Below are 25,486 nucleotides of genomic sequence, written 5' to 3' on the forward strand. Positions count from 1 at the left end.
GTAGTCAGAAATCTAATGAGCTGTGTATCCTGAAAAGAATTTATTTTGTTAAAGGATTGACAACCTGCATATGTGCTTTGGTGCTTTGTATCCTCTACCAGATAACTTGATTTTGAAAATAAAAACACAGTAAAAGTTGCATTTTGCAATTGTGATTGATGTAACTCTACTCTTGGACTGCTCTGGCATTTTGCTTTCAAAGAGCTTGTACCTGTTCCAGTCCTTCAAATGTGTCTTCCTTTTGCGTTTGGAATTTCTAGAGTGTATTGTGAAAGAATTTACTTAGTGTCTGTCTTTGTGGAAGATCTAGGAATACTGTACTGTGCTACGCTTGTGTTGGTAGTCATTGCAAAGTCAAACAACTGCACAGCTTTTCAGTTTTGTTTCTCAGTTATTGAGCTCCTGTAGCAATTTAGGAGCTTTATGACACAGGTCAAACAGTCTCTGACTGTACACGTACCATCTAGGAAACAAAGACTAGACAATGTGATTTAAAAGTACTGATAAAATAGAACATTTCTTGAATATTATCTTGCTGCCTTTGTGTAACCTCTCTCTCTCTTTTACCCTTTAGGACAGCTATGAGAAGACAGTATAATGGAAGACTTCAAATGTATTGGAGATGAGACATTTCCAAGTGTTTTGCACAACTCTGTAACTGGCTGCACCAGTGACATTTTTGACAATATCACAATTTCATCAAATCTTGGTATACCAGTTGCTGCTTCAACTGAAGCCAGACGGAAAACTGGCTCTCATGGCGGGTAAGGCATTTGTTAGTTCGTGACTAGAAATTTGTAGGTGAGTGATAGGGAAGAATGTATTGACTGAAGGATTGCTCATGGCTGGTAATTTCTAAATCTGAAACTGTTTCCAGGCATGGCTTTCTGCTTCCATCGGTGTATGATTCATGATAAAAAATAGAATCTAGATACCAGTAATTGGAAATCTTATATAAAATTTGTTGAGTAAGCTAATAATTATGTGCTGAACTGTCAGACATTGTGTAGTAACTTGGAGGCAAGTAAAGCAGGTACTGGCAAGGGGCTGTTTGAAGACTACCTCCTATCCTCCCAAGTGGTGAGATCTGGAGCAGGCCCCAGACATATTAGCATATTATCTCGGTCACCCTCTTGTGTGTAGAGGTGAATACCTAAATCCCTGGATATTAAAGCCATTTTTGCAAGTACAGTGGTACCTCGGTTTATGAACACAATTGGTTCCGGAAGTCTGTTCATAAACTGAAGCGTTCATAAACTGAAGCGAACTTTCCCATTGAAAGTAATGGAAAGTGGATTAATCTGTTCCAGAAGGTCTGCGGAGTACTCTACCTGAAGCGTACTTAACCCGAAGATGGATGTAATTGGTTCCGGAAGTCTGTTCATAAACTAAAGTGTTCGTAAACTGAAAATTCGTAAACCAAGGTGTTAATAAACCGAGGTTCCACTGTAGCTGTTATATACAGGGTTGAGTAACAGTAGCTGCTCTTGAGGCAATTAGCTGGAGGCTACTAGTAACTGCTGCTGACCACTGCTTTATGGGGAAGGAGACTCCAGTACCCTTTCTGGGAGGAGTTGTGAAGCAGCTTGGAGGCTGCTGGCTTAGCGCTATGAAGACTTGAACGGTAATTGTTCCTAGCAATGGCCATTGACATCAGTAGTATCATCAGTAGTATCATTTAGTCGCAGTAGTATCATTTAGTCAGCAAACTCAGACCTTGTGGGGGGCCGGACTATTATTTTGAAAAAAACATATGAATGAATTCCTGTGCCCCACAAATAAACCAGAGATGCATTTTAAATCAAAGGACATATTCTACTTATGTAAAAACACCAGGCAGGCCCCACAAATAACCCAGAGATGCATTTTAAATAAATGGACACATTCTGCTCATGTAAAAACATGCTGATTCCCGGACCGTCCGCGGGCCGGATTGAGAAGGCGATTGGGCTGCATCCGGCCCCCGGGCCTTAGTTTGGGGCCCCTAATTTAGTGAGCCACCTCATAAGCTGCTATTTTTAGGCAAGATGCTGAAAACTGAAAACCATGGTGGGGGAAGGGGAAGCAAGTTTGTTCCTTTTTCAAAAGAAGAAGAAGAACAAGAAAAGGACTGCTCTAAGTATGAGACACTAAGGATTGAAGTACCTTCCTCGCTTTTACCTTGGATTACTACTGGAGACAAATTTACCGTGTGGTTAATATGAGGAGCTGGTGCCACTTCATAAGACATTCCTGATCACTGAAACAGTCTTCTAAACAACAGAACTGAGAACTTGCAAAATAATGGTTTTGTTTTCTCTGTATTGCAGACAATATGATGAAGTGTCTTACATGGACAGTAGATTCCCTGCTCCATTAGCATCTTCCTGTAGTGGTGAATCTGATTCTGATCCAAGAAAGAATCTTATACTTAACTTTCAGGATACTGTGTAAGAAGTAGATTACATAATTTAATGTTACTGTACATCTTGTGTTGGATCCAAAGATACATTTCTGCTCACAGAAAACTCCCTTCTCCTTATACAGTAGATTAGAACTTTTTGATCCAACTTAAAAATAACTTTCTAGAGATATTCTCTGACAAATAGATTTCATGAATGCCTGATTTAAATGTTGCTGCATGTCTTGTCACTATTAACAGCAGAGATGGGGGTGTAATTTCATTATATATATTTTGACAACAGAAAAAAATCCTCTTCTTCCAGCCTTCAGCTAACTACTTCCTGGCTTAGCTTGTTAAAAAGTACCTGTAAGATCCTAATATATTTTTCAGATTTTAGCCTTAGTTAACTTTTTCATTTAAGTTAGTCTATTGATATTACCAGTTGAGAAGCACTAGAAAAATATTTACATGTTGTTGGAAAGCTAAACTTGCCTCCCATCTCAGGATGGTTGAGATCCTGGGAAATAATGGGTTTATGGAAATATGTACTTTGTAAATTTTTGGAACAACAAGCTTTAGGCTAATATGCAAACTTAACTATAAAAAATATTTATGCATGGATTATATAGCTTAGTGTGGTTCAGCTAAACAATGCAAGTGGAGCTGTCTGAAAACTACTACTAAGATTAAAACCTTCATTTTAACTTTCTCAGGGAATGCTGTAATAAATCTGCAGACAATCAGTTGGAGTCAAGCCAGAAAGAATCTAATGTTTTGCAGCAAAAACACCAGCATATTTCTAATGAATGCTCTGGTAACCAGTGGCATTCTTTGCATGAGGGGCTTTCACTTCAACACTTGGAAGGTAGGCAATTTTCACAGTGTCTGTAGGAATACTATTAGCATTCTACAATGTATTCTGAAGTTCTGCTAAGTGTAGTATCTTCATTTGTGACACCTGAAGTTTAATATAGTTTCCCCTCTAATAGTCACCCACTTGAGTTTCCCATCAGTTTGGAAATGAACTGGAGCTACCAAAAATAAGGTAGTAGCTGGCATCTACATAATTTGGCTGGCTGACTTCATGAGAATAGACAGACTTGGATGATGGGGGAGAATGGAGTAAAGCAGGAGTGGGGAACTGCTGGTCTACAGACCTTTTTTTTTTCTTTACTTGTATTTCATAAAATTTATACATCACTTGTTTGTAAAAAAAACCACACCTCAAAGCGGTTTAAAGTAATTTTGGGCAAACCAAACCACATTTCTCTGCACCTGAGCTCGTATGTGAATGTATTTGAAGGGTGTATTTAATTTAAAAACAACAACATATTCTTGAATGATTCCATACTTGATTAGTTCACATTTGCTAAAGGTTCTTGATAGTGTTCAATTTTATGCACAGTGCTAAGTGGGAGACAGTGACACCCCCCCCCCCCACAAAAAAGAAATTCTCTTGCCAAATAAAAATAAAGTAGTGGTATTTGCAGCGCAAGAGCATTTGCATAAAATTTGCAAGCAGTATAATCCATGTATCCCTGTGGTTAAGAAATTCCTGGCAAATTATTTGCCTTTGTAAAGAGGACTGCTAATGCAGTAGGAAAACCCTTTTTTCTTTACTTTCAGATTTGACAGCTAGAATATTTGCTTCATTTGAAAAAGACAAAGAAGACTACAAGGTAACTTTTCTGCAGTATGATTGATGTAGACTTTACAAAGAACTAATGTACTTTTTCTAGCAAAAATTCTTAATTAGATAATGTCTTCTGAAGCATCACTCTCCATATGCTTGGCCACACTCTCAAAAGTATCCAAAGCAGTAGTGAGGCAGGCTTTATCTTTGCAGAAGCCATGCTGTTGTTTTATTAGCAAGACGTCTCTTTTATACTTTACCATTTTATCTTTAAAGCTTTCCACCAACTTAACTGGAACAAACATTAAATCAACTTGTCTGTAATTTCTTGAATCCCTTCTATTTTTTTAAAACCTATGGGATAATATAACATCATGTCCTGCTTTCCTTGGGGGCATTTGATGAACACTAGAGACTTTGATTGATCCAGCCAGGAAAAAGTGAGTTATGGAGGAGACTTAACAATAAGTAATTCAAATTCCTGAATTGACTTTGGTTTGTAGGCTGTTTCATTAGAACATGGTCAGAAGAGGATAACAAATGAAATAGATGGCAACACTATGATCGGCTTTTCCAGATTTATAGAAAATGAACAACCACTGAGCTTTGCAAGCTTAGAAGGACATTCTACAGGTATTGCTTTAAAATTCGAATTGTTTGGTATACTTCCAGTTTATTTTTTTGCTAAGGATGGCTCCACACTGCCAGCATTAAGCCAGATTATTTGTGCACTGATGTTTCATGTGATGCATATGCTTCCTGCAGTGAACATGAAGTGCAGATGATATACATATGTCCTTAAAACACCTGTGTGCATATATCTGGGGAACTGTGGAAGAATGCACATGGTTCATACTTAACATCTGAACTAATGACAAGCCACTTTTTGCTGAATTAGAATATGAAATTGGAGATGAAGAGTTCTGTGATGGCCAACTGGAGACTTATTTTGAGCAGCTGGTACTACCAGAAATGCAGGTGGAAGATGTTCAAGAACATGAATTTGGAGAACATGTTAAAGCCATGGAACTGCCTTCAAATAGGAAATCCGTAAGTGAAAATTCAGTTATTCTATTATTGGGGGCATTGTAGGTGCACTATAACATTGTTCAGTCTGCATGAACAATTTTTGTAAAAGGTGGTTGGGGGGTAGATAATGTTGGTAACTTAAGGGAGCTAAAATGAGGCACAGTTCACTTCCCCCAAACCTGCATCTCCTGCAGAGGATCCTAATAGCAATAATGCCCCATTTCCCTTTTCTCTCCCAACCTTCTACACAAGAGCTACAAAAGAATAGAGAATGAGCAATAGATGAAGATAAGGCAGCACACAGACTAGGCATTCTCCCTAATGTTGTGGGCTTGTGCTCGTACACCCTTGTTGGTTGGTGAAAAGAAATGGTTCAGTTTAGACTTTCTGGGATACTTCATAAGCACTGCGCTTGTGGTGCAAGTGGATCATGCTCTTAACAAACTACATAAATTATCTTCTGCCGTTGCTCAAGAGTTCTTGGTTACTTGAGCTTCACCTGCTCTGAGCGTGATGAGCAGCTAGCCGACCTCCCAACTTTGAAGCTGTAGAGGTGAGCAGGGCTCATCCTGACACATTGTTTGATGCTCCTTGCAAAGCCACAGGCCTCCCCAACTCTAGAGCACATTGAAGGCATTTTGGCTGAAAACTAACAGTTAAAATTCTTCAGGAAAAGTTCCAGATACCTAACGTTTGCCAGGCAGCAAGAACTGATTCTCCTGTTGCTAGCGACGAAGAACTGTATGATTTTAAGGAAGCTGGGCACAACGAAAAAGACGAGCAATTTATGCTGCCCATGACAGTAAGGCAAGAGGTGCGTCATAATTAAGCTTGGCTAAATTTCTAGAGAAGTCACAAACCTTTAACCAACATAGTTTGGGGGTTGCTGAACGTGGGTTGCCTATACTCAAATATGTTTTAAGATTTCTTTTTTTTAAAAAAAGTACAATGCATTTTCTTTTCTTTTCTTTTTTATTTGCAACAGGTGGAATGCAGTAAACCTAGTCTAAACTCCGGACACAATGATAGTTCTGAAAAGTTTCCTGCTGAAATGGTAGTTTACACATCTGAAGTATGCAGTAGGACAACAGATTATCAACATGCTTGTTCAGATGCCCTAGGTAGCAGTTCTGTTATTGATGGTGACATTTTAATATACTGAATGTGCATATCAGTTTGTTACAACTTAGTTTATTCTGTGTCTCCTTTAAAGGTATGATAGTGTCATGTCAAATTTTAAGCATCTTTTTAAAAATGCATATTGAGTAAAAATGAATATAATGAGGAAAACGGTATAATAATGAAGCCCAAAGTACCGGTACTGTGGGAATAACATGTTGATGCCAAGATATGTTACCTATTAAATGCTTTTTTCTATTACAACATTTATTTCATTTCATTTAAAATCAATGCTAAATAACTATTATCATTGCAGGTTGTCATGACTGTAGTAAGGAAGATGGAATATCTGTAAAGACGAATACATTTAGCAGCAGCAGAAATGTAAGTACAGTAGAGAACTGAAAATCAGAATCCATGTATTCTGACTCAAGATACTGAGTTTGACCTAATGTTGGATATCTCCTAGAGTAGACCCATTGAAATAAATAACCTTAAGTAACTTGTTCATGGATTTCAATGGGTCTACTCTGAGTATGAGTTAGATATCACCAGTTTCTTTTAACAGGGTATCATCTCTTTTTTAAATAAACCAGGCTTCTTTTTGAGCAACTGTTGGGGATACTTTTTGTTTCTGTTTTTGAAGGAAAACATTCTGAATAGTCTGAATTTCCAAAGCTGCTCAGAGTTTATGAATCAATCACACATGCAAATCCCTACTACTATTTTTTTCCCCAATCAGTAGTCACATGTCTCATTCCAAGACCTTGAGTAGGCAACATTAACTTGTTCATTTTGTCCCTTCCTCCTCTCCCCATAACCGCAATGAGCACTATAGCTAACAGTGCCCAGCTGACGATCCTGTATGCAAGCTGGAGGGAGCTTTCCCAGTAAAATTGCCCAAATGGCATACACTACTTAAAAGCAATAAACACTTTAAATTGCTTGCTAAAACCATACTCAATGAAGGTCCTTGAGCAATTCCATAAAACCTTACTACGCGAGGTTGTTTAAAATTGGTCTGGGAAAGTATCTCTTAATTGACATTAGAAAGAAAATGAACATTTTTGTCTAGTTAGTAAAGTAACTCTTTTTCTTTCCTTTTGCTTTTTTTAAAAGGATGCCACAAACGTAACCAACTGTGAACTAAAGCTAGATTCTCTCTACTTTAAATGCATTGCTGACAGTAATGCTGCTTCTGAGATTTGGCACACAGAACAGCAAACCCAATTTCCTGATGTGTCACAGCTTGCTAATGAAAATTATGTTCCTCTGGCTGATGCATACCTGTCTCCAAGTGCTTACAAAGGTTCAGAGCAATATGAATGTACAGCAAAAGGTTAGTTAAATGCTAGCTCCTGCGTGCTTTCAGCTTCTAGATTGATTTTGAGATGTTGCTGAGTTGGTAGGTGGCTGCTGTGAATGCTTTTGTGTTATGCCTGATGTAAACAGCACATGGCCTTAGTCGATGCAGATGAAATACCGCAGCTTACTTGAAAATGAGAGTGGAACAAAAGTAGCTTTTGAATATCCCGGTTCAGTTATGATTTAACCACTAAGTTAAATTATGCATGCATTGCTTATTGTTGTTGTTTTGTTAAATCAACTCATTGTTAGCTTTCCTTTCCTTCCCCCAATCGTCCAAGTCTACCGTGTTTCCCCCTTTTTAAGACGTAGTCAGAAAGTAAGCCATGGCAGCATTTTTAGCATTAGTGAGATCTAAGACACCCCCCGAAAATAAGACATACCTCCATGCGAGACCGCCGAGCGCCCCAGCCAGCCAGAGGGGCCTGGAACCGGCTGCTGTTGCTGCAGAGAACGCATGGAGCGCCCTGCAGCGCCTGGCCTCTTCTTTTCTTTTCTTTTTTTTGGGCTGCCCAAGGCCTGCCGCCCCGCCACCGGAACCGGCGGTTGCAGAGTGGAGCACTCCGAAGCAGCGAGCGCTCAGAGCGCCCTGCAGCGCCTGGCTTCTTCTTTTGCGGGGGGGGGGAGCTGCCCGAGGCCTGCCGCCCCGCCGCCGTAACCGGCAGCTGCAGAGCGGAGCGCTCCGAAGCGCTGAGCGCTCGGAGCGCCCTGCAGCGCCTGGCCTCTTCTTTTTTTGGGGGGAGGAGCTGCCCGAGGCCTGCCGCCCCGCTGCCGTAACCGGCGGCGGCAGAGCGGAGCACTCCGAAGCGCCGAGCGCTCGGAGCGCCCTGCAGCGCCTGGCCTCTTCTCTTTTTGTTTGGCTGCCCGAGGCCGGCGGCTGCAGAGCGGAGCGCTCCGAAGCGCCGAGCGCTCGGAGCGCCCTGCAGCGCCTGGCCTCTTCTTTTGGGGGGAGAGCTGCCCGAGGCCTGCCCCCCGCCACCGGAAGCGGCGACTGCAGGGCCGAGCGCTCGGAGCGCCCTGCAGCGCCTGGCCCCTTCTTTTGGGGGGAGAGCTGCCCGAGGCCTGCCCCCCGCCGCCGGAAGCGGCGGCTGCAGAGCGGAGCGCTCCGAAGCGCCGAGCGCTCGGAGCGCCCTGCAGCGCCTGGCCTCTTCTTTTGGGGGGAGAGCTGCCCGAGGCCTGCCCCCCGCCGCCGGAACCGGCGGTCTGCAGCGCCGAGCGCCCGGAGCGCCCAGCAGTGCTGGGCGGAGCGCCGAGCCAGCAGCCTGCCGCCTCGATGCCGCGCAGAGCGCCCAGCAGCACCCCGAACCAGTGGCCTGGCCCCTCCGAGGAGGCCTTAAGGTACCGTACAAGACATCCCCTGAAAATAAGACACCGTGTTCTTTTTTAAGTAAAAAAAGTTATAAGACGGTGTCTTAAAAAAGGGGAAACACGGTAGGTAGTAACATCCTTTGGATAGGAACCTTATTTGTGCTATATTGTAATGTATTCATTCATGTATTCCATTCATGTATCATGACTGAAAATGGAGGAAGCTAAAGGCAACATGTGATTCCTTTTTTAGAGAACCCACCACATGATGTTGTGTATCAAAATGAAGACGGTAGATGGGTGACAGATCTTGCTTACTACACGTCATTCAATAAAGAACAAGTATCCAATTTCTCAAACTTAAGTGGAGACTTCATAGCTGGATGTAAGCCTTATTATACATTTAAATCATTGGAAATGTATTGGTTGCATATCCCTAATCTTAAAAGAACAGACACCCGCATTTACAAAATATGTCAGTATCAGAAGGAGTTTTGTCGGAGCTCCCTTAATTTCTCGAGATTATTTTTTCCTCTTCCATCTTAAATTACCCCTTTGCACAAAGATAAGTAGGAAACATAGCAGGGATCTTGCAAGCTTTCCTTCGACCTGGCTTGAGTAAGTTTGTACTACAAGATTAATTATAATTTAGGACATAGGTCACCCAGATTCTCCACATATTTGTAGGTAATGTAATGCAGATGCCAACTGCATGACAGTGAAACAAAAATACTTCTTTCGGTAACTGAAACTTCAGTGTTAAAACCTTTATTTTAAAATGAGGGGTGAAAAACCAGAATCATAAAACTGGCAGCTACGAGGGTAAGTAACCTGACTTCTCTAAACTTAGGATATTACTTGTGATAGACTTCAATTGTAGTATTACTTACCAAACTGCGGAAATTAAATAATGGTAGAGGAAAGGGCCTGGCATGTCTTTCCCATTTCCTAGCTGGTAGCTCTGCTCCTTACAAAGACAGCAGCACAGAAGACCAGGGCTTCAGATGATACAAAAGCCTGTTTTTATTCAAAGTGCTTCTCCTTGAATGGTAAACACAGTACCTGTCTTTTCTTACAGTTGGTATTACCATAACATCATAAAACCACACAAAACTTTTAAATTTTATTTTATTTATTTGGATTTATATACTGGTGACATTTTTAGGGGGGGAAATCTCTTTCAGTAGCTACAAGTATCATGAAATTACAAATAGAAATCAGAAAATAATAACTAAATTATTTTTAAAAATCCATCAGTTAAAAACATCACAGCCAGTAGCTGAACTGAATAACCCCCTTAAACATCTCAAGAAGCCTTGAGTAAGCAAATTGGCTTTTAGCTGACTTAAAACGTTCAGCTGATGGACCTAAGCAAATTGCATATTAACATTACATGACCTTACAGGCAACTAAGCTCAGTACATAAAATATGCCTAATTTTTAATGTAGTTTTTAATTCACGTTTACTTTACCTTTCACTCATTCATCCATTCTGCCTAGGGAATGTGGGATATGCTAAGAGGTTAATCGTTTCCTTTTCTTCCCTCTTACTCTTTGAAAAGCTGAAGCAGTTGCTGTGATTGCCCAAGATCAAGAAGAATTTGAAAGGGAACACAGATTTATGCAGGTAGGAAACTTGTTAAGAGGCTATTCTGATGCTTTTGTCTATAGGTAATGATAATTCTTGACATTTTTGTTTGCAACATTTTCAGGAAGAGAAAATGGAACTGCAAAATACCTCTGGATTAGAGGACTCTTTATGGAAATGTGTTAATAACGGCAACCCACTAAGAGGTTCACAGACCGACTTTAGCAAAGATGCTAGCTACCTACGGCTCTCTCTAGGAGAGTTCTTTGGTCAGAGATCTGAGGCTCTTGGTTGCCTCGGAGGAGGAGGTGATGTGAAACGGGTACGTAGCTATCTTGTCCACATACTTTTACCACTATTTGCGCAACTTGCTTTTTGACAAGAATTCAGCAGGCTCATAGCTGAGTAATAGAGCTTATGCTTTGCCTACAGAAAATGCAGGTTTAGTGCCTTCCAAATTCATTAAAATATCTTTGATAGCAGGACTGAAAGAGATATATGCCTGAGACCCTGGAGAACTACTGCATTTGTCTATGTAGCCCATTACTGACTTGTCCATGAGGTAGTCTCGTATGCCTGTAAACGTCTGTTGAGTTATTTTATTCAATGGACTGTGAAACACAGGGCAAAGAAGCAAATTTTTGAAGGAAAGTTTGACATCTTCCAGATCTAGACGCTGTGTTGGCCAGCTTCTATTACTACATGTTTCTCAAAGCATTTATCATGAACGTTATTTCCTCTTACAGCCATCTTTTGGTTATCACATTACTTCACCGGAAAAGAGACAACCTCTTCCTTTGTGGAGGCAATCTGATGTATCTAGAACAAACTCTGATGAGCAGAATTCTCAGACATCTACTCTTCAAGGTAATTTCTTGTAAACCTAATAATTTCTCGTAAACCTAAGAATTCTGTGCAAATAGCTGTTTATAGCTAAATGATGATAAATGATGTAAATCAGGCGAAGGAAACCTGGTGGCCTCCAGAGATTGTGAACTACAGTTCCTCATACTTCCCACCAGCATGGCTAATGGACTGTTCACAACACCTGAAGTGGCATCACGCTGGCCACGCATGATGTTAGCTCATTGTTCACTTCATTTCCAAAACCCGCTTATGTGTTGGGCCAAGTCTGATAACACTATATAGCATACAGTTGCAGACTAAGCTGCTAGCCTGCCAATACAGTGTAAGCGAGGGCAGGAAAATGGGGTCTGTGTTTCGTATTGGGCATATTCCAGAATGGCACTGGAGGAGTGCTCTGCCCCCTGGCAACTATGCTGCAGGGTCCTGCAGGGTTTCATGCTGTTTCCTATTAATGTAAGGAGCAGCTCATATTTTTCATGCAGAGGGCAGGATTGACTCATGGCCAAACCCTCCAGGGGCAACATGTCAAAGTGGGCATGGCTGAAGTCTAAAAGTGAGGATAGCTAATTTAAAATTTCTTTTTTTAAAAAAGAAGACAGGTGGGTGTCACAGAAAGCTTTTGGTATCGGAATACTGGGGGTGCATTCGGAACTTTTAAAAGTCATTTTGGGGTGTGTGTCAAAAACCATGTTGGGGCTATATGCAGGCCAAGAGTTTTATTTTAACAGATTTTAAATTTTTGTTTAGTGCTTTATTATGTGTGGTATTTAATGGTACAGATATGTAAATCACCCTGGAATCTTTTCATGAAGGGTGACTGAGAAACCATAAGTTTCCTTATGCAGCTTAGTATTATCCTCACACACTCTGCTTGGTATGAAAATAAGCAGTTAGAGTACAGATAGACTTAAATTGCTTTTACATAGGATTTTTGTTTTTCCAAATAGATCTTAGATGTTTGCTTAATTACATTTGTGTGGTGTTTACACTTAAAATGGCCACGTTCAGACAATCATTCATAGTGTCATAAAACACATTCCTCTCCCCTTTTCACATTGCTCAATGACTTGGATCTCCTGCCTTGCATTAATCCAGAATTCCCCATTGCATCCAAGCCAGGGAACTTCACGTTAATGTGAGTTAACAAATCAGGTTAATAAAAGTATCTGTGCCAAAGCAAGTATACAGCAGAAAGAGGATGAACAGCTGCATGAAAACATGGATAATGATCTGAATATGGCTAGGTGCAACATTAACCTTTGCAATTTGTTCTTTGCAATATACATTTCTTTTATTGGCTTATTGTAAGCAGTATTCTAGCGAACACAAGCTATCTTTTCTTGTCTTAGGGGATGTAGAGGAAAGCATTAAGGAAGACTCCCACATTGCATCTGCTACATTTACCCTTTGTGAAGTGAGTGCAAAAGACAGAGAGAGTGGAAGGGTAAGTATTTAGATATCAAAAGCAAAGTAGGTATCTGTTAAAAAGTATTTCATTTCTTATAAGAATTCTGAAACAAATATTTCAGTGTGTCTCACATATCATATTTTTTCCGTGTATAAGACAACCCCTATTTTTTTAACCCAAAATGAAGAAATTAAATTGTTTAGCTTTTTTGGGGATGTGGGAGGTCACTTCTACCAATCGCTCACTCGCCTGCCCGCCACTGCCGATTGCTTGCCACAGCCATTGCCGATCACACACCTCGTCGCAGCCGCCAATTGTCTGCCCACTTGCCGCCACCAACAGCCCATCCACCTACTTGCTGCAGCCCTCCTTGCCACAGCGCCAATCGCATGCCCAATTGCCGCAGCCACCAATCTCCTGCTTCCTGCTGCCATTAATCACACGTCCCCCCCTCTGTATTCACTATCCATGTATAAGACAACACCCAATATTTGCCTCTCTTTTTTTTAGCTAAAAGCGTCGTCTTATACACGGAAAAATACAGTACAGTTAAACCTGAAGCTGGAAGTTAAAACATACTGTCTCATGAGTGGAAATAGTGGTTAGTTTTTCTGAATAAATTGTCCAAGTAGCAGAACTACTGCTGGATCAGACCAAAGGTCTGTCTAGTCCCACATTCTATTCTCAGAAGCCAGCCAAAATGACAATGGGAAGCCCACAAGCTTAAAATGTTCAGTAACTTGTCTTCAGAACTATACTGCCTCTTATATTGGAGGCAATATAACCATTATGACACATGAGTTCAGCTTTGCTACAAGATGTTAAAAATGTCAACTTTTCATTTTTCCAACTTCTAGGAGAAATGTGAAGACAGAAAAGTTGAATGTAAGCAACATGAGCCATCTATATTAAGTATAAGCACAATTGCATATGCTATTGCAAATGCTTCTGTTAGTACTGATCCATCACAACTCGCTGCTTTGATGACGAAAGCCTCAAATAAAAATAGAGAAATAACTAGCATCCCTGGAGGTGTCAAACCCACAGACTTTTCTGCCGCAGGTCAGTCATATGTCAACAATGTAGAAAATAGCACGTTTGACATAGAGAAATATCTCAGAAAAACTGATGAAGCTGAGAATGGCTGTGAACCCGAAAGCATAGTTAAAGATGAAGCAACTGCCAGGGACTTGCATACAGTTTTGTACAAACAGGAATCTGAAATGCTTTCTCCAAGAGACTTGTCCAAAAGTAATTTGTCTATCAGGCATGGAGAAGAGAAGCTTAATCTAAGCACAATACATGAGGAAAACAGTTACAGAGACTCATCTGGTAAAACAAGTTTTGAGAAAAATGAAATGGAATGTTTAAAAGCAGCATCTAACATAGGTGAAGACTTTCTTCCAAAAAACCTGACTTCTGCTGTACCAGATTCAGAAACTACCACCGTGTCTTTGGAGGATAGTGGAAAAGCACTTCCCAGTAAGTCTTTAACATGTCTTCTAAACTGTTTGGTAGCTGTGCAATTTTAAAAAGAACATTTACAACTGACATTCACAGAATGGCAATTATTTCAATGCAGCTTAATGAAAACTTTGGGTCAGTATTGCTTGTAATAATAATAATAATTAATAATTTATTATTTATTATTTATACCCCGCCCATCTGGCTGGGTTTCCCCAGCCACTCCAACAGAAAAATGAAATAAAATAATCGATTAAATATTAAAAGCCTCCCTAAACAGGGCTGCCTTCAGATGTCTTCTAAAAATCTGGTAGCTGTTTTTCTCTTTGACATCTGATGGGAGGGTGCCACTACCGAGAAGGCCCTCTGCCTGGTTCCCTGCAACTTGGCTTCTCGTAACGAGGGAACCGCCAGAAGGCCCTCGGTACTGGACCTCAGTGTCCGGGCAGAATGATGGGGATGGAGACACTCCTTCAGGTACACTGGACTGAGGCCATATAGGGATTTAAAGGTCAGCATCAACACTTTTAATTGTGCTCGGAAACGTAGTGAGAGAAATGCTCTTTTGCAGTGGAATAGATCTTTTGACCACACACATAACCCTTTGCCCCGCTATTCACAAGGGTCTGCAAACAATCCAGGAAATCCGCACTGTGGTTTCTTATTTATGTTTGCGTTGGGCAGCTGTGCTTAATAGTTTCAGAACAAATCAGGATACAAATCCAACTTCCAGCCATACCATAATACCCTAGTGTGCTTGAAAGCTGCTAGCCATAGTTTTCCAGTTTAGGTGAAATGCAAACACTAATTAATGGAAGAGTTTGTGGTTTGTTTGTTTGCTGGCTTGCATGAAGGTACTGCATGTGCAGCCAGAAAGCTCACATATCAGCTTTTGATGCCCATATGTGTTTAATCTAAATTATTTCTTTTGTATACAACAAGGTTCTCAAACTCTGGTCTGTGAGCTGCATTCAGGTGGTCTACAGTATGTCTGAGTTCACACGTATTATATTGTGTTATGTTGTATTACAGTTTGAATCCTATGGGATGCAAATTATGGTAGAATAAAATACAATATAAGCAGTTACAGGTAGGTAGCCGTGTTGGTCTGAGTCGAAGCAAAATAAAAAAAATTCCTTCAGTAGCACCTTAAAGACCAACTAAGTTTATATTTTGGTATGAGCTTTCGTGTGCATGCACACGAAAGCTCATACCAAAATATAAACTTAGTTGGTCTTTAAGGTGCTACTGAAGCAACAATATAAGCAATTCAAGATGCAATAAGAATACAATTAACATTCATACTGCTTCTATCACAGTGTGTTGTAAATGCTACAATAGGCAGAAAATAATTATGTGGTCTGCCAAGATCATAAGTAATTTCCATTGGTCTGTGTGGGAGGACTGTGTGGGAGGAGGTTTGCAATGCGTTTATAAGAGTGGAAAACCCTGCATCTCTGGTATAAAGTCAAAATGTGTAATTGGATTGTGAACACCTTTTTCTTTATCCAGCTTACTCTGAATCAGGAAGAACCAGCAAGAACCCTCTGCCCCTCAGTTTAAAATCTGATCCAATATTGCTTTCCCCTCTTCCTGTACACCCTAATAAGGAAAAAACTATATCCAATATTAAATACCAAGAGAAACAGGATAAGAAGATAATGGAAGAGAATGCTGCATGCAACAATGAAAAACACATAGTTTTTGAAAATATATCTGCTGATAACCAGAAAGTTGTTGGTGAGTAGAGTATAGGTATATTGATTTCTGCCGAAGCCTGCTTTGAAAGTAAGGTGAAATAGTTTGTTATTTGTAGGTTTATTCTTCTTTCCTGTGCTTGATAACTGCTCTCATCTACTTCTGGAGGCTGTTTTTTTTGGCCTCCGTTGAATGAGAGCTGCTTTCCTCTGAAGCATGGTTGCTTTTACAGAAGGTTATTTCTTCCTTAATTTTAGTTTAGTTAGGTGGGCTTGGTTTTGGGCTTCTGGGCAGAGAACCCTAGTCTTCAGAACAAGGCAAGAAGAGGTATTATGTATCCAAATTGTTTGCAGGAATCTAGGTCTCTTGTCCTTTTTCTAGGCCTGTAACCAGGTACTAAGGGCACCCAGTTGACATTAATTTCTGAAATGATCTCACTTATTCTAACAGACCAGGACCTAGTTCAATGTTATGTTGCCTTTCCCCAAAGTTTTGTTAAGATCTATACCCCCTGGATTTAAATGGAATTGTAAAGGACAAAAGGAGCACACTTCTCCCTATCAACTCTCACTTTTGGAATAAGGGACATTGCTTGATAGCAAGATTTGAAACCATAATTTCCCCCAATTTATTGTGTTTGCATGTGATTTTCAGCAGAAACAATTTCAATCTGGACTAAAATGTGGCAAAATACAGGTGTATTAACCATCTTATTGAGTTGCTCTCTAACATGTTAGAGATCTCACCCAAATGTTCACTGGTCCTTATTACTTGGAGTTGCAGCCACTCTGAAAGTGGGAGTACTGGCCTCATGGGTATTCTGTATGACTTTATTCTTTTCACCTAGTTCTCATAACTTGTGGCTTATGGAGCATCAATCTAAAAGGGGTCATGCAATAAAGTGGCTACGGTAGCCTTTGGTGCATAGCTGTTTTCAAGCAGCCATGGATTGATTCACACAGAATATTTTGTCCCTCTGAGTAAGGCTTTGGTGCATAGCTGTTTTCAAGCAGCCATGGATTGATTCACACAGAATATTTTGTCCCTCTGAGTAAGGCTCTCTAAGTATTGTGGTTAAAAACGTGTTCTTTTGATAACTAAGTCTAAGCAGAAGGGTATCAGCGGGACTAGCTTCAGGGCTAGACCTTCCATTTATAAACATTCTCATTTCCTGCAGTTTTTGACAGATTCATTGAATTGGGTTGTCAAGAATCAGGTAAGGGTATTTCAGGCATGGCCAGAAAACTCGTATCAATTTCCCCTGGGATAAGGAAGTGATTGTTTCAGACTTTGAGCTGGCCACAACTTGATTTGTTAGTAGCCAAGACACCTCTGCTATGTATTTCTCCCGTTTGCCAGTGTTTTGAAAGCAATGCCTGGAAAGAATCCAAGTGATTTTGGTTGCCACATTCTATAGTTTATATAATAATAATAATAATAATAATAATAATAATAATAATAATAATAATAATAATATATTTATTTATTTATTTATACCCCCGCCCATCTGACTGAGTCTCCCCAGCCACTCTGGGCGGCTGCCAATCGAGTGTTAAAAACAATACAGCATTAAATTTTAAAAACTTCCCTAAACAGGGCTAATAATAACAATTTATTATTTATTCTAAATAAATAATTTATTATTCTAAATAAGTAATTTATTATTTACTATACATTCTGCTCTTTCTACTGGCACTTGAAAGGAGGCAAGCTTCAGCAACCTCTTCATTGCTGAAGAAACCAAGCTTTACATACACCTGTGCATTCTCACATTAAACAGTACTTTAAAGGAACTTGCATCTTAAGCTACCCACAGTTTCTAGGCTCCTCACGTGGAATCCGATACCAAGGGTGTTGACAGAATTGCCACTTGAACCTATATAATTTCAATTAGAATGGTACTTTTCAACAAGGGTATGTTGAAGTTAGGTGCACAGCTGTGAAGCTGTATATCTTTCAGTGATTAGCACAGATTGATGCTTTAGCTGCAGGTATCTGCATGGCAGCTGCTTGGAATGTTCCATCTAAGTTTGTCCAGTATTATCAAATGGTCACCTTTGTCTCAGAAGCATTGTTAAATATGAAATCCCTGAACATAGGCTTTGCAAATTTCTGTTAAGAAGTACTGCCTCCTGAGGTGGATAGTCACTGATAATCTGAAGTCATTCTTTCCATGGCTAGGAGGATAAATTTCAACATCTCCTTTTTACAATATTCAGGTAATGCTGTTGCAGTAACAGAACAGACACCTGCAACTCCTATGCCTTGTATACAGATGTCAGATGATGAACAATACAGTTTCAGACCTTCAACGTCTCCACTTATTCATTCATCTCCAAATGAAGCTTCTGGAACTGCTCTTTTAGGGTAACTATTGTGTGGGAACATGAAAAGCCCAAATGTGGGTGGGAGTTAGTAGTTGAATACGGTTAGATGGTTAGATTGCATGGTCTGAGCCATACAACCCATTGTTGTCTACTGTACTGGTACAGTTCCCTGAGGTCACAGTCGGTCTTCCCCATCACCTGATAGCCCTTTTTAAAATGACGTTCCTGGGATTTCCTTTGTGCAAAGCATGCTATGCTCTCTGTCTTTGAGAGATAATCTCTCAGTTGAATATGCACACTAACTAACTATTGGCAAATATTACTTTTAACCTCTGTACATGAGCCCTAATTTTTAAACACTATTCAATCAATATGAACCTATTCAAGACAATTGTCATAATATAACATGGCAGTCAATTTTACATATTTAAGTGTGAACTAGAAATGAGGATGCTGCTGCTGCCGCTTAGCATTCTTGCCAAGTGAACAATATTGCAGTATTCAGTGTCAAATCAAAGAGCCAGCATCATTAATTTATTATTATAAATTATGTGACTCGCTCAAGTAGTAAGGATACTCCAGAAATTAATGTAGCTGCCTATTAACTACTGAGCTACGTTCAGGCTTTTGTTGCTGGATTTTAAACCCTGCACAACCTGACACCAGGATAAGATCTTCCACAGAGACACTGCTGGCTGTTTCACAACCAGACAATTGTCACTTTGTGACATCACCAAGAAGGCCTGCTTCCTGCATTGTCACCCATCCTCTTGGGTAATGCCTCTTAAAACATACTTTTACCCAAGCTTTCCTGGACTCTGGGTCTTAATTTTTAATTATCTGTTTTGTATGCTGCTCACTGTCACCTGTGGTGCATCGCTTTGTGTTATTGTTTCTCTTCACTTTTAGGAATTTTGTTAAAAGTTATTATCAATAATCTGTTATTTATGTAAACTGCTTATTTTTATTACGTGATATACATTTGTTTATAAATACTGTGGTGATACAGGAAAAACAAAAGGCAAGCCTCATGCAGATGTGATGCTACACAAACAAATTAACCATGGTGCTCCTAAATCCAAGTTCACTGACTGTTGAACAGGTAGCCAACATGGTGCCTCCAGATGTTTTTAGACTACGGTACATTTTCATTAGCTTAAGCCAGCATTGACCAGTGTCATGGATGATGGGAACATTAGTCTTACCAGCATCAGGTGGCTACCCTCAAACTATGTTTTTTGACATTAAGCATAGTCAAACATGACACTGAAGGACAGCTAAGGTGATAGAGTGGAGAGGCAGAGCGATTGGATAATAAAAGAAAGGTGAAAAAGCATGAGTGTTCGATCACTTGATTATTAAGCCAAGGCTGTGTCAGGGTTTATACTGTGTCTATTACTGGCCTGTGGAGTGAAATGAGCAAAAGCGAACTCAAGAGCTGCATCTAGCCTCTTACTAGATCGTGTAGTTTTAGCAGTTACTATGTCATTTTGCTTCATGCAATTGAGGCCCAGAAACACTTTTTAAAGGATTGGCTCAGATATGGCCTCTGTAGTAGCACTAAGCTGGTAGCAGCCATGGCTCTGCTAGGCCACACTAAGACCAGAAAGTGGGGGGGTGGAACATTGGAAACACAGTGCTAGTCTGGTGGCAACCAATACTCTTACCATGGAAACAGATGAGGGACAAATCACATTACTGATGGAGTGAAATGCCAGATATTGTTAAATGATTATGTAGGCAGTTTGTATGTGGGTACATTTTTTAAAAGTCAGCATTCTTTGTGTTTCAGAGCTGATGCTGACTGTCCTGATACAACATCAAATTCTAAGGAATCATCTTGTAGTGATAGCTTACCTCAGGTGCTGTGTACTGATCATAGCTTGGGACGATTGACCTTTGTTTCTGCTACTGAAAAAACCCTTCAGAATCTAACTCTGTCTAGTCCAGAGAGATGTCAGGTAAGTAGCTTGTTAGATGCAAAGTATTTTTTTATATGTCAAGTTTCAAGCTGCAGCTTGATCTTAGGTACATTTTATGAAGAACTATCTTTCCAGAAGTATAAAATATTAATCAAGAACCAGTGTAGTATAGTGGACGGTGTACTAGACTTTGACTTGTATTACCCAAGATGAAATTATTACACTTTAGCCAGGACTCTGACTTACTCTGTATAGTGGTACCTCTGGTTACGAATTTAATTCGATCCAGAGGTCCGTTCTTAAGCTGAAACCGTTCTTATCCTGAGGCGCATTTTCGCTAATGGGGCCTCCCACTGCGCACGCGCCTCCAGCACTCGATTTCCATTCGCATCCTGATACACAAGGAGTTCTGTCCTGCTTGGGCTGTATTTGGCAGGTGGGTGGGACAAGCTACCTGCTAGTCACCTGATATCATTATGACAACCGGTGAGTGACAGGTAGGTGGTCCCACCTATCAAAGTTGACCTGTGGGGAGTGGAAGAAAAAGATCTGCTCTACTGGATCAAAAATGTTCCCCATCCCTGCCCTGCCTCATGCCAACTACTATGCTGTACAATCAGGGCTAGTACTGATGACATGACAAATATTGCACCTAACCTTTAGTTGCACATACGTACTTCCTCACTTAATACACCTTGATACTTCTTAAGAATTACTATTTGCTTCATTCCTGGGGAAGCAGCCTCCTGGAAGCATCATGAGATTGCTGAAAGCTTGTAGTAAATACTCACCTTGTACCAGAGTTGTGTGGCTTTTAAAAATTAGCTATGATGATTTTTTTTAACATAGTCACCTGTTTCACACATCACGTTAAGCCCTATGCTATGGTTTGCTGATGAATGCTGCTCAAACTGAACCTGCTGGAGAGAAACCACACATTGAGCCTTGCCCATCATGCTAAGCTTTCACTGTGGTTTTACCTCCTCCTTGGGAAATGGAGGAGCAGAGTAGGTGCAATTTGAGGACCATGCTGTTCATTCACAGTGAGCCATAGTTTGTTTCTAACTGTGGTTTGGTATAACATGCAAACAGGGCCAGTAAGTCATAGAATCATAGAGTTGGAAGAGACCACAAGGGCCATCCAGTCCAACCCCCAGCCAAGCAGGAAACACCATCACAGCATTCTTGACATATGCCTGTCAAGACTCTGCTTAAAGACCTACAAAGAAGGAGACTCCACCACACTCCTTGGTAGTATTGTTTCTGCATTTAAAATCCTTGTATTTTCCACTGAAGAAGGATAATCAGTTTAGGCTATAATATTAATTTATTTTGTGAATTAATTGTGGTGTTTTGTCTACTTGGTAGGCAAGTATAGTAGGCTCTCTCTCTCTCTCTCTCTCTCTGTGTAGAGGCTTTTAATACCGTGTTTCTCCGAAAATAAGACGCCGTCTTATATTTATTTTTCCTCAAAAACAAAACAAAACAAAACACTATGGCTTATTTTCAGGGGATGTCTTATTTTTTTTCTCCTCCTGCTGCTGCAGCTGGCATTGCTGCTGCACCTACCGGTATCACTGTCTTATTTTCGGGGTTTGGCTTATATTCCTTGAATGCTTAAAAATCCTGCTACGGCTTATTTTATGACTATGTCTTAAAATGGGGAAAACAGGGTATGTACTAATTATAAGCTTATTACAAATTATAAATGCTAATCAAAATTTTAATATCTTCTATTCAGAATAATCGTGCTAGTGGCTGGGGCACAACAATAGTTTGGACCAGCCCAACTTCAGCATTGGAAGAAGAAACTAAAAAAAACATTGATTTGCAAAATAACAAACATCCATCACTAAGCAGTGCAAGCACTAGTGCAAGAAACCATAATAAGAAGCTAGAAATAAACAAATCAGCAGATGCTTCCAGTCTACCAGAGCACAAGAAATCAACTGGACAGCAGCCATCAAAGAGCAAAAATCAATCTGCACAGAAATGTTCAAATAGTAATAATGAACCGGAAAATGTTGAAGTACCAGTAACAGAGCATGGGTGTACAGCCACAGCACATGGACCAGGCTTATACTCTCAAAAAGATGTGCATGCCCATGACGGTTTAGGTGACTGTATTTCATTAAGTCAAAATAGAGCAAACTTTAAATCACATGTTCCTGTTTCAGAAATTCCAGCCATATCTTCTCAACTTCCAACGCTGCTAACAGGGTGTTCTCTTAGATCAACACCATTTGCCCAACAATATCTGAGAAGCTTGCCATCTCAAACAAATATGGCTTTGCCTCAGTATCAAGCTGGATGTCCTCCAGTTTTTGGTGTTCCACAAGGACTGATTTATTCTACCATCCCTGTGGGTCATGTTCCAAGCTCACTGACTGCTGGAATGACACCAGGTTCAGAAGTTGGATCTGGAATGTTGGGTGCAGCTCCCCAGTGCAACTTCATTTCCAGCCAGAATGTCTTTAGTAGCACTCCACATACAGTGCAAGTAGCTGACGCTGGTGGACCTAGACAGCTGGAGGAATCTGTGCCATTTGGACTTGGTAAGTTATTTGGTTTTTCTTCCAGCAACCTTATCTAATGCCTTTTGTGGTCAAGAAGATATTTACTTGGATTCTTGGTCATTCTTTTATATATTTAAAAGAGCATTATTCATCATTTTTATTTGTTCATTATAGGTAAAGCAGCCAGTGAACAATTTTTTCTCCTGCTCCCTTTGTCTGCTCCAAGCGGCTGATGAACCCTTCAGAGCATATTTGAAGGGTGAAATCCTGTTGCATGAGCAGAACTCTGCTTGCAGGCTGTTGCATAAAATCCATTTTATCCAACAGTTTTGATAAAATACATTTTAGCCCTGTTTTTATGTTGTCCAAAATTTGCAGTTGAAACAGAAATGAATTTATTGGTTATTTTCTATTTCCTAGAACGTGTAAAAGTCCCAGAAGAAGTAACATTCCCTAATGCTTGTTGTGTGGGGCTGACATCACACACAGTCCTTAGTGTTCTTAACCCATCTGAACGGTGGCTACAGGTCAGCATCGGCCTCCTTAGTATTATGCTTGATGGCGAAAAGGTATGCACCAAATCTTGATATGTATTATGCATATTTTAATATTTTACTTTTTTTCTCTAGTGAAGTAAACCGTGTTTTAAACTAGAGATGGCAGCCTGCTTGCCAGTCCCCGTCCCCCCCCCCAAAAAAAAAATGGCTAGAAAATTATTAACTTGAAATCTGGTTGAAGCTCTGTACTTTTTAATATCATTTGGCCATAAACTATGATGGACTTCAACACTTTTCCTCATATTGATAGCAATCCCTGTTTCTCAAACACAAAAGTCATTGTGATGAAACTTTCATATGTATGTTCCTTTTCAAAAATATTCACCAATGTGCCATGGAGAAGGGGGGGGGGCAAGCACAGTAGTAGAAATGATTTGGATATGGTCAACGCAGAACCTTTGAATGCCATCCTAATTCTTTGTATCTATTTTACACCTCTCTATTGAGAATTGCTGGCTTTGTCATGAACCTCTGATTGTGTGTGTGTGGTTTTTTTTTTTTGTAGATGGACCCTCTGAAGCACAGGTGTTTCCTGTTTAAAAACAAAACTGTCATAGGACCTCGTACTACAGAAGATCTAAAAATGCTGTTTCTACCCTGTCAAGCAGGAGTCTTTCAGTGTGTACTTAGTATTGCCTCTTGGCCATTTACTGCAGATGCGGATACAATAGTCCAGGCACAGGCCTTAGCAGCTAGAGTGATTGTGAATGCAGTTGCTGAGATTCCCGATATTGAGGTAAAAATCCAGATGAGTGCATAATGTATAGTTCTGATAAATACATAGTTAGGGAAGGGGTGTAGCAGGGTTGAGGAGATCCCTATCTGAAACCCTAGAGTGCCGTTGCCAGTCATTGTGAACAGTACTGAGCTAGATAGGCTAATATATTGTCTGACTTGCTATAAGGTATCCTAGTTTGCTTTTATTAATGTATTTGGTACATTTATCCTGCCCTTCATCTTACAATCTCATAATAAGCTACAAATAAAGCAAAGTACAAACGATCCAAAAAAAGACATAGCAGGTAAAAAGGTACCTAAAAACAACTGAAGAGAAATAATTTTAAAAGTTCTTACAGAGCCAACACAGCTCCTTAACAGCAGCATACAGAAACTAATGCTAGCAACCTGAAGAAGCCTGGGAAAACAGGAGTTTTTTTAAAAAAAACACAAAACATTTTACATAATAATGAAAAACGTACACAACACATTATCCCCCTTCTTCTAACCCCCCCTCCACCAGCCCCCTCCTGCCACGAGAGAGTCCCCTGAAAAGTGGGCAGTTGAAGGTGGTCCATTTTATAATTGGGTTTGTCCCCACCCCACTCTCCCTCCCCCCAGAACCTCCTCCTGCCACCAAGAGGCTCTAGGATGACAAGGAGAGATACAGGCGAGTGTCCACCCAACTATCTATCTAAACATAAATTATTAATTTTGCATAATAAAGAAAAACATAAAAACTACAATACAGTTTTCTTATCATTATCCCCATTCTATTTGCAAATTTTCCAACCATATATTTGGCATACTATCCAATTTTCTTGTTAATTTCTCCTTTATTATCATTGCACCCCCTTCCTTCCCCCACCCCCCAGGGCTCCCCCTGCCACGAGAAGTCCCTAGAGGGAAAAGGGAAGGCGAAGGTGGTCCCTTTTCCGATTGAATCCTTTCCCCCTCCCCGTCTCCCCCGCTACAGAACACCCCCCCCCGCCACCGAGGGCTCCCAACGCGCGGGAGACTGACAAGAGGGGGTGAACCATCCAACCGTCCCCTTTTAACAATTCATCTTACAAAATTATAATTTTAGTATTCTCATTTCCAAACTATATCTTATTTCTAGCATAATCAACATTTCTTTTCTTCCCTTGCCTATAATTTTTTCTCCAAGGACATCCATACATTTTGAACCATTTTTACATTCCCAATTTTAATTTACTTTATATTTTTTATCCACTAATATACCTCCTCCTCCCCTGATCCCAGCTATTCCCTTCCAGTCCAGCGAGTTCCATAGTCGTCAGTCCAGTTTTCAGTCCTGTTAATCCATCCTAGTAAACAAAGTATCTATTATTCCTTCATCCCACCCCCTTTCTCCAATATTTTACAACCCAGACGTCCTTATGCCCCCCCCCCCGATTTCCCCACTTCTTTGAATGTTCATTTCCTTGTGGGTGTTCTGAGCTCCAAAAAATTTCTGTGGACAGAAATTTCTGTCTTTCCCTCAGCATAAGAGGGGTAATCCCAAACCATACTTGTTGGACATTTTCCTCTTTTCCTTCATAATGAACTTCCTCTTGTTTTAAGA

General features: G+C 40.3%; 1 protein-coding gene across 3 annotated transcripts in view; it reads left to right on the forward strand.

Moving 5' to 3' along the window:
- Nucleotides 1-25,486, forward strand: part of CEP192 (centrosomal protein 192) — a 56,737-nt gene that overhangs the window by 1,290 nt on the left and 29,961 nt on the right. For 2 of the 3 annotated variants that reach the window (XM_060277917.1, XM_035125388.2), the window contains exons 2-23: nt 575-764; nt 2,310-2,429; nt 3,097-3,248; nt 4,010-4,062; nt 4,520-4,649; nt 4,915-5,066; nt 5,716-5,859; nt 6,031-6,166; nt 6,481-6,548; nt 7,284-7,503; nt 9,091-9,222; nt 10,400-10,464; nt 10,550-10,747; nt 11,172-11,292; nt 12,642-12,736; nt 13,558-14,182; nt 15,677-15,904; nt 18,082-18,229; nt 19,982-20,150; nt 21,853-22,666; nt 23,048-23,196; nt 23,690-23,920. In XM_060277917.1, the coding sequence (XP_060133900.1) occupies nt 598-764; nt 2,310-2,429; nt 3,097-3,248; nt 4,010-4,062; nt 4,520-4,649; nt 4,915-5,066; nt 5,716-5,859; nt 6,031-6,166; nt 6,481-6,548; nt 7,284-7,503; nt 9,091-9,222; nt 10,400-10,464; nt 10,550-10,747; nt 11,172-11,292; nt 12,642-12,736; nt 13,558-14,182; nt 15,677-15,904; nt 18,082-18,229; nt 19,982-20,150; nt 21,853-22,666; nt 23,048-23,196; nt 23,690-23,920 (4,317 nt within the window). In that variant the 5' untranslated portion in view covers nt 575-597. The remainder of the gene's footprint in view (nt 1-574; nt 765-2,309; nt 2,430-3,096; nt 3,249-4,009; nt 4,063-4,519; nt 4,650-4,914; nt 5,067-5,715; nt 5,860-6,030; nt 6,167-6,480; nt 6,549-7,283; nt 7,504-9,090; nt 9,223-10,399; nt 10,465-10,549; nt 10,748-11,171; nt 11,293-12,641; nt 12,737-13,557; nt 14,183-15,676; nt 15,905-18,081; nt 18,230-19,981; nt 20,151-21,852; nt 22,667-23,047; nt 23,197-23,689; nt 23,921-25,486) is intronic. The other variant, XM_035125389.2, reaches the window with a different exon arrangement.

The sequence above is a fragment of the Zootoca vivipara genome, chromosome 8, assembly GCF_963506605.1.
Source record: "Zootoca vivipara chromosome 8, rZooViv1.1, whole genome shotgun sequence".
NCBI lineage: Eukaryota > Metazoa > Chordata > Lepidosauria > Squamata > Lacertidae > Zootoca > Zootoca vivipara.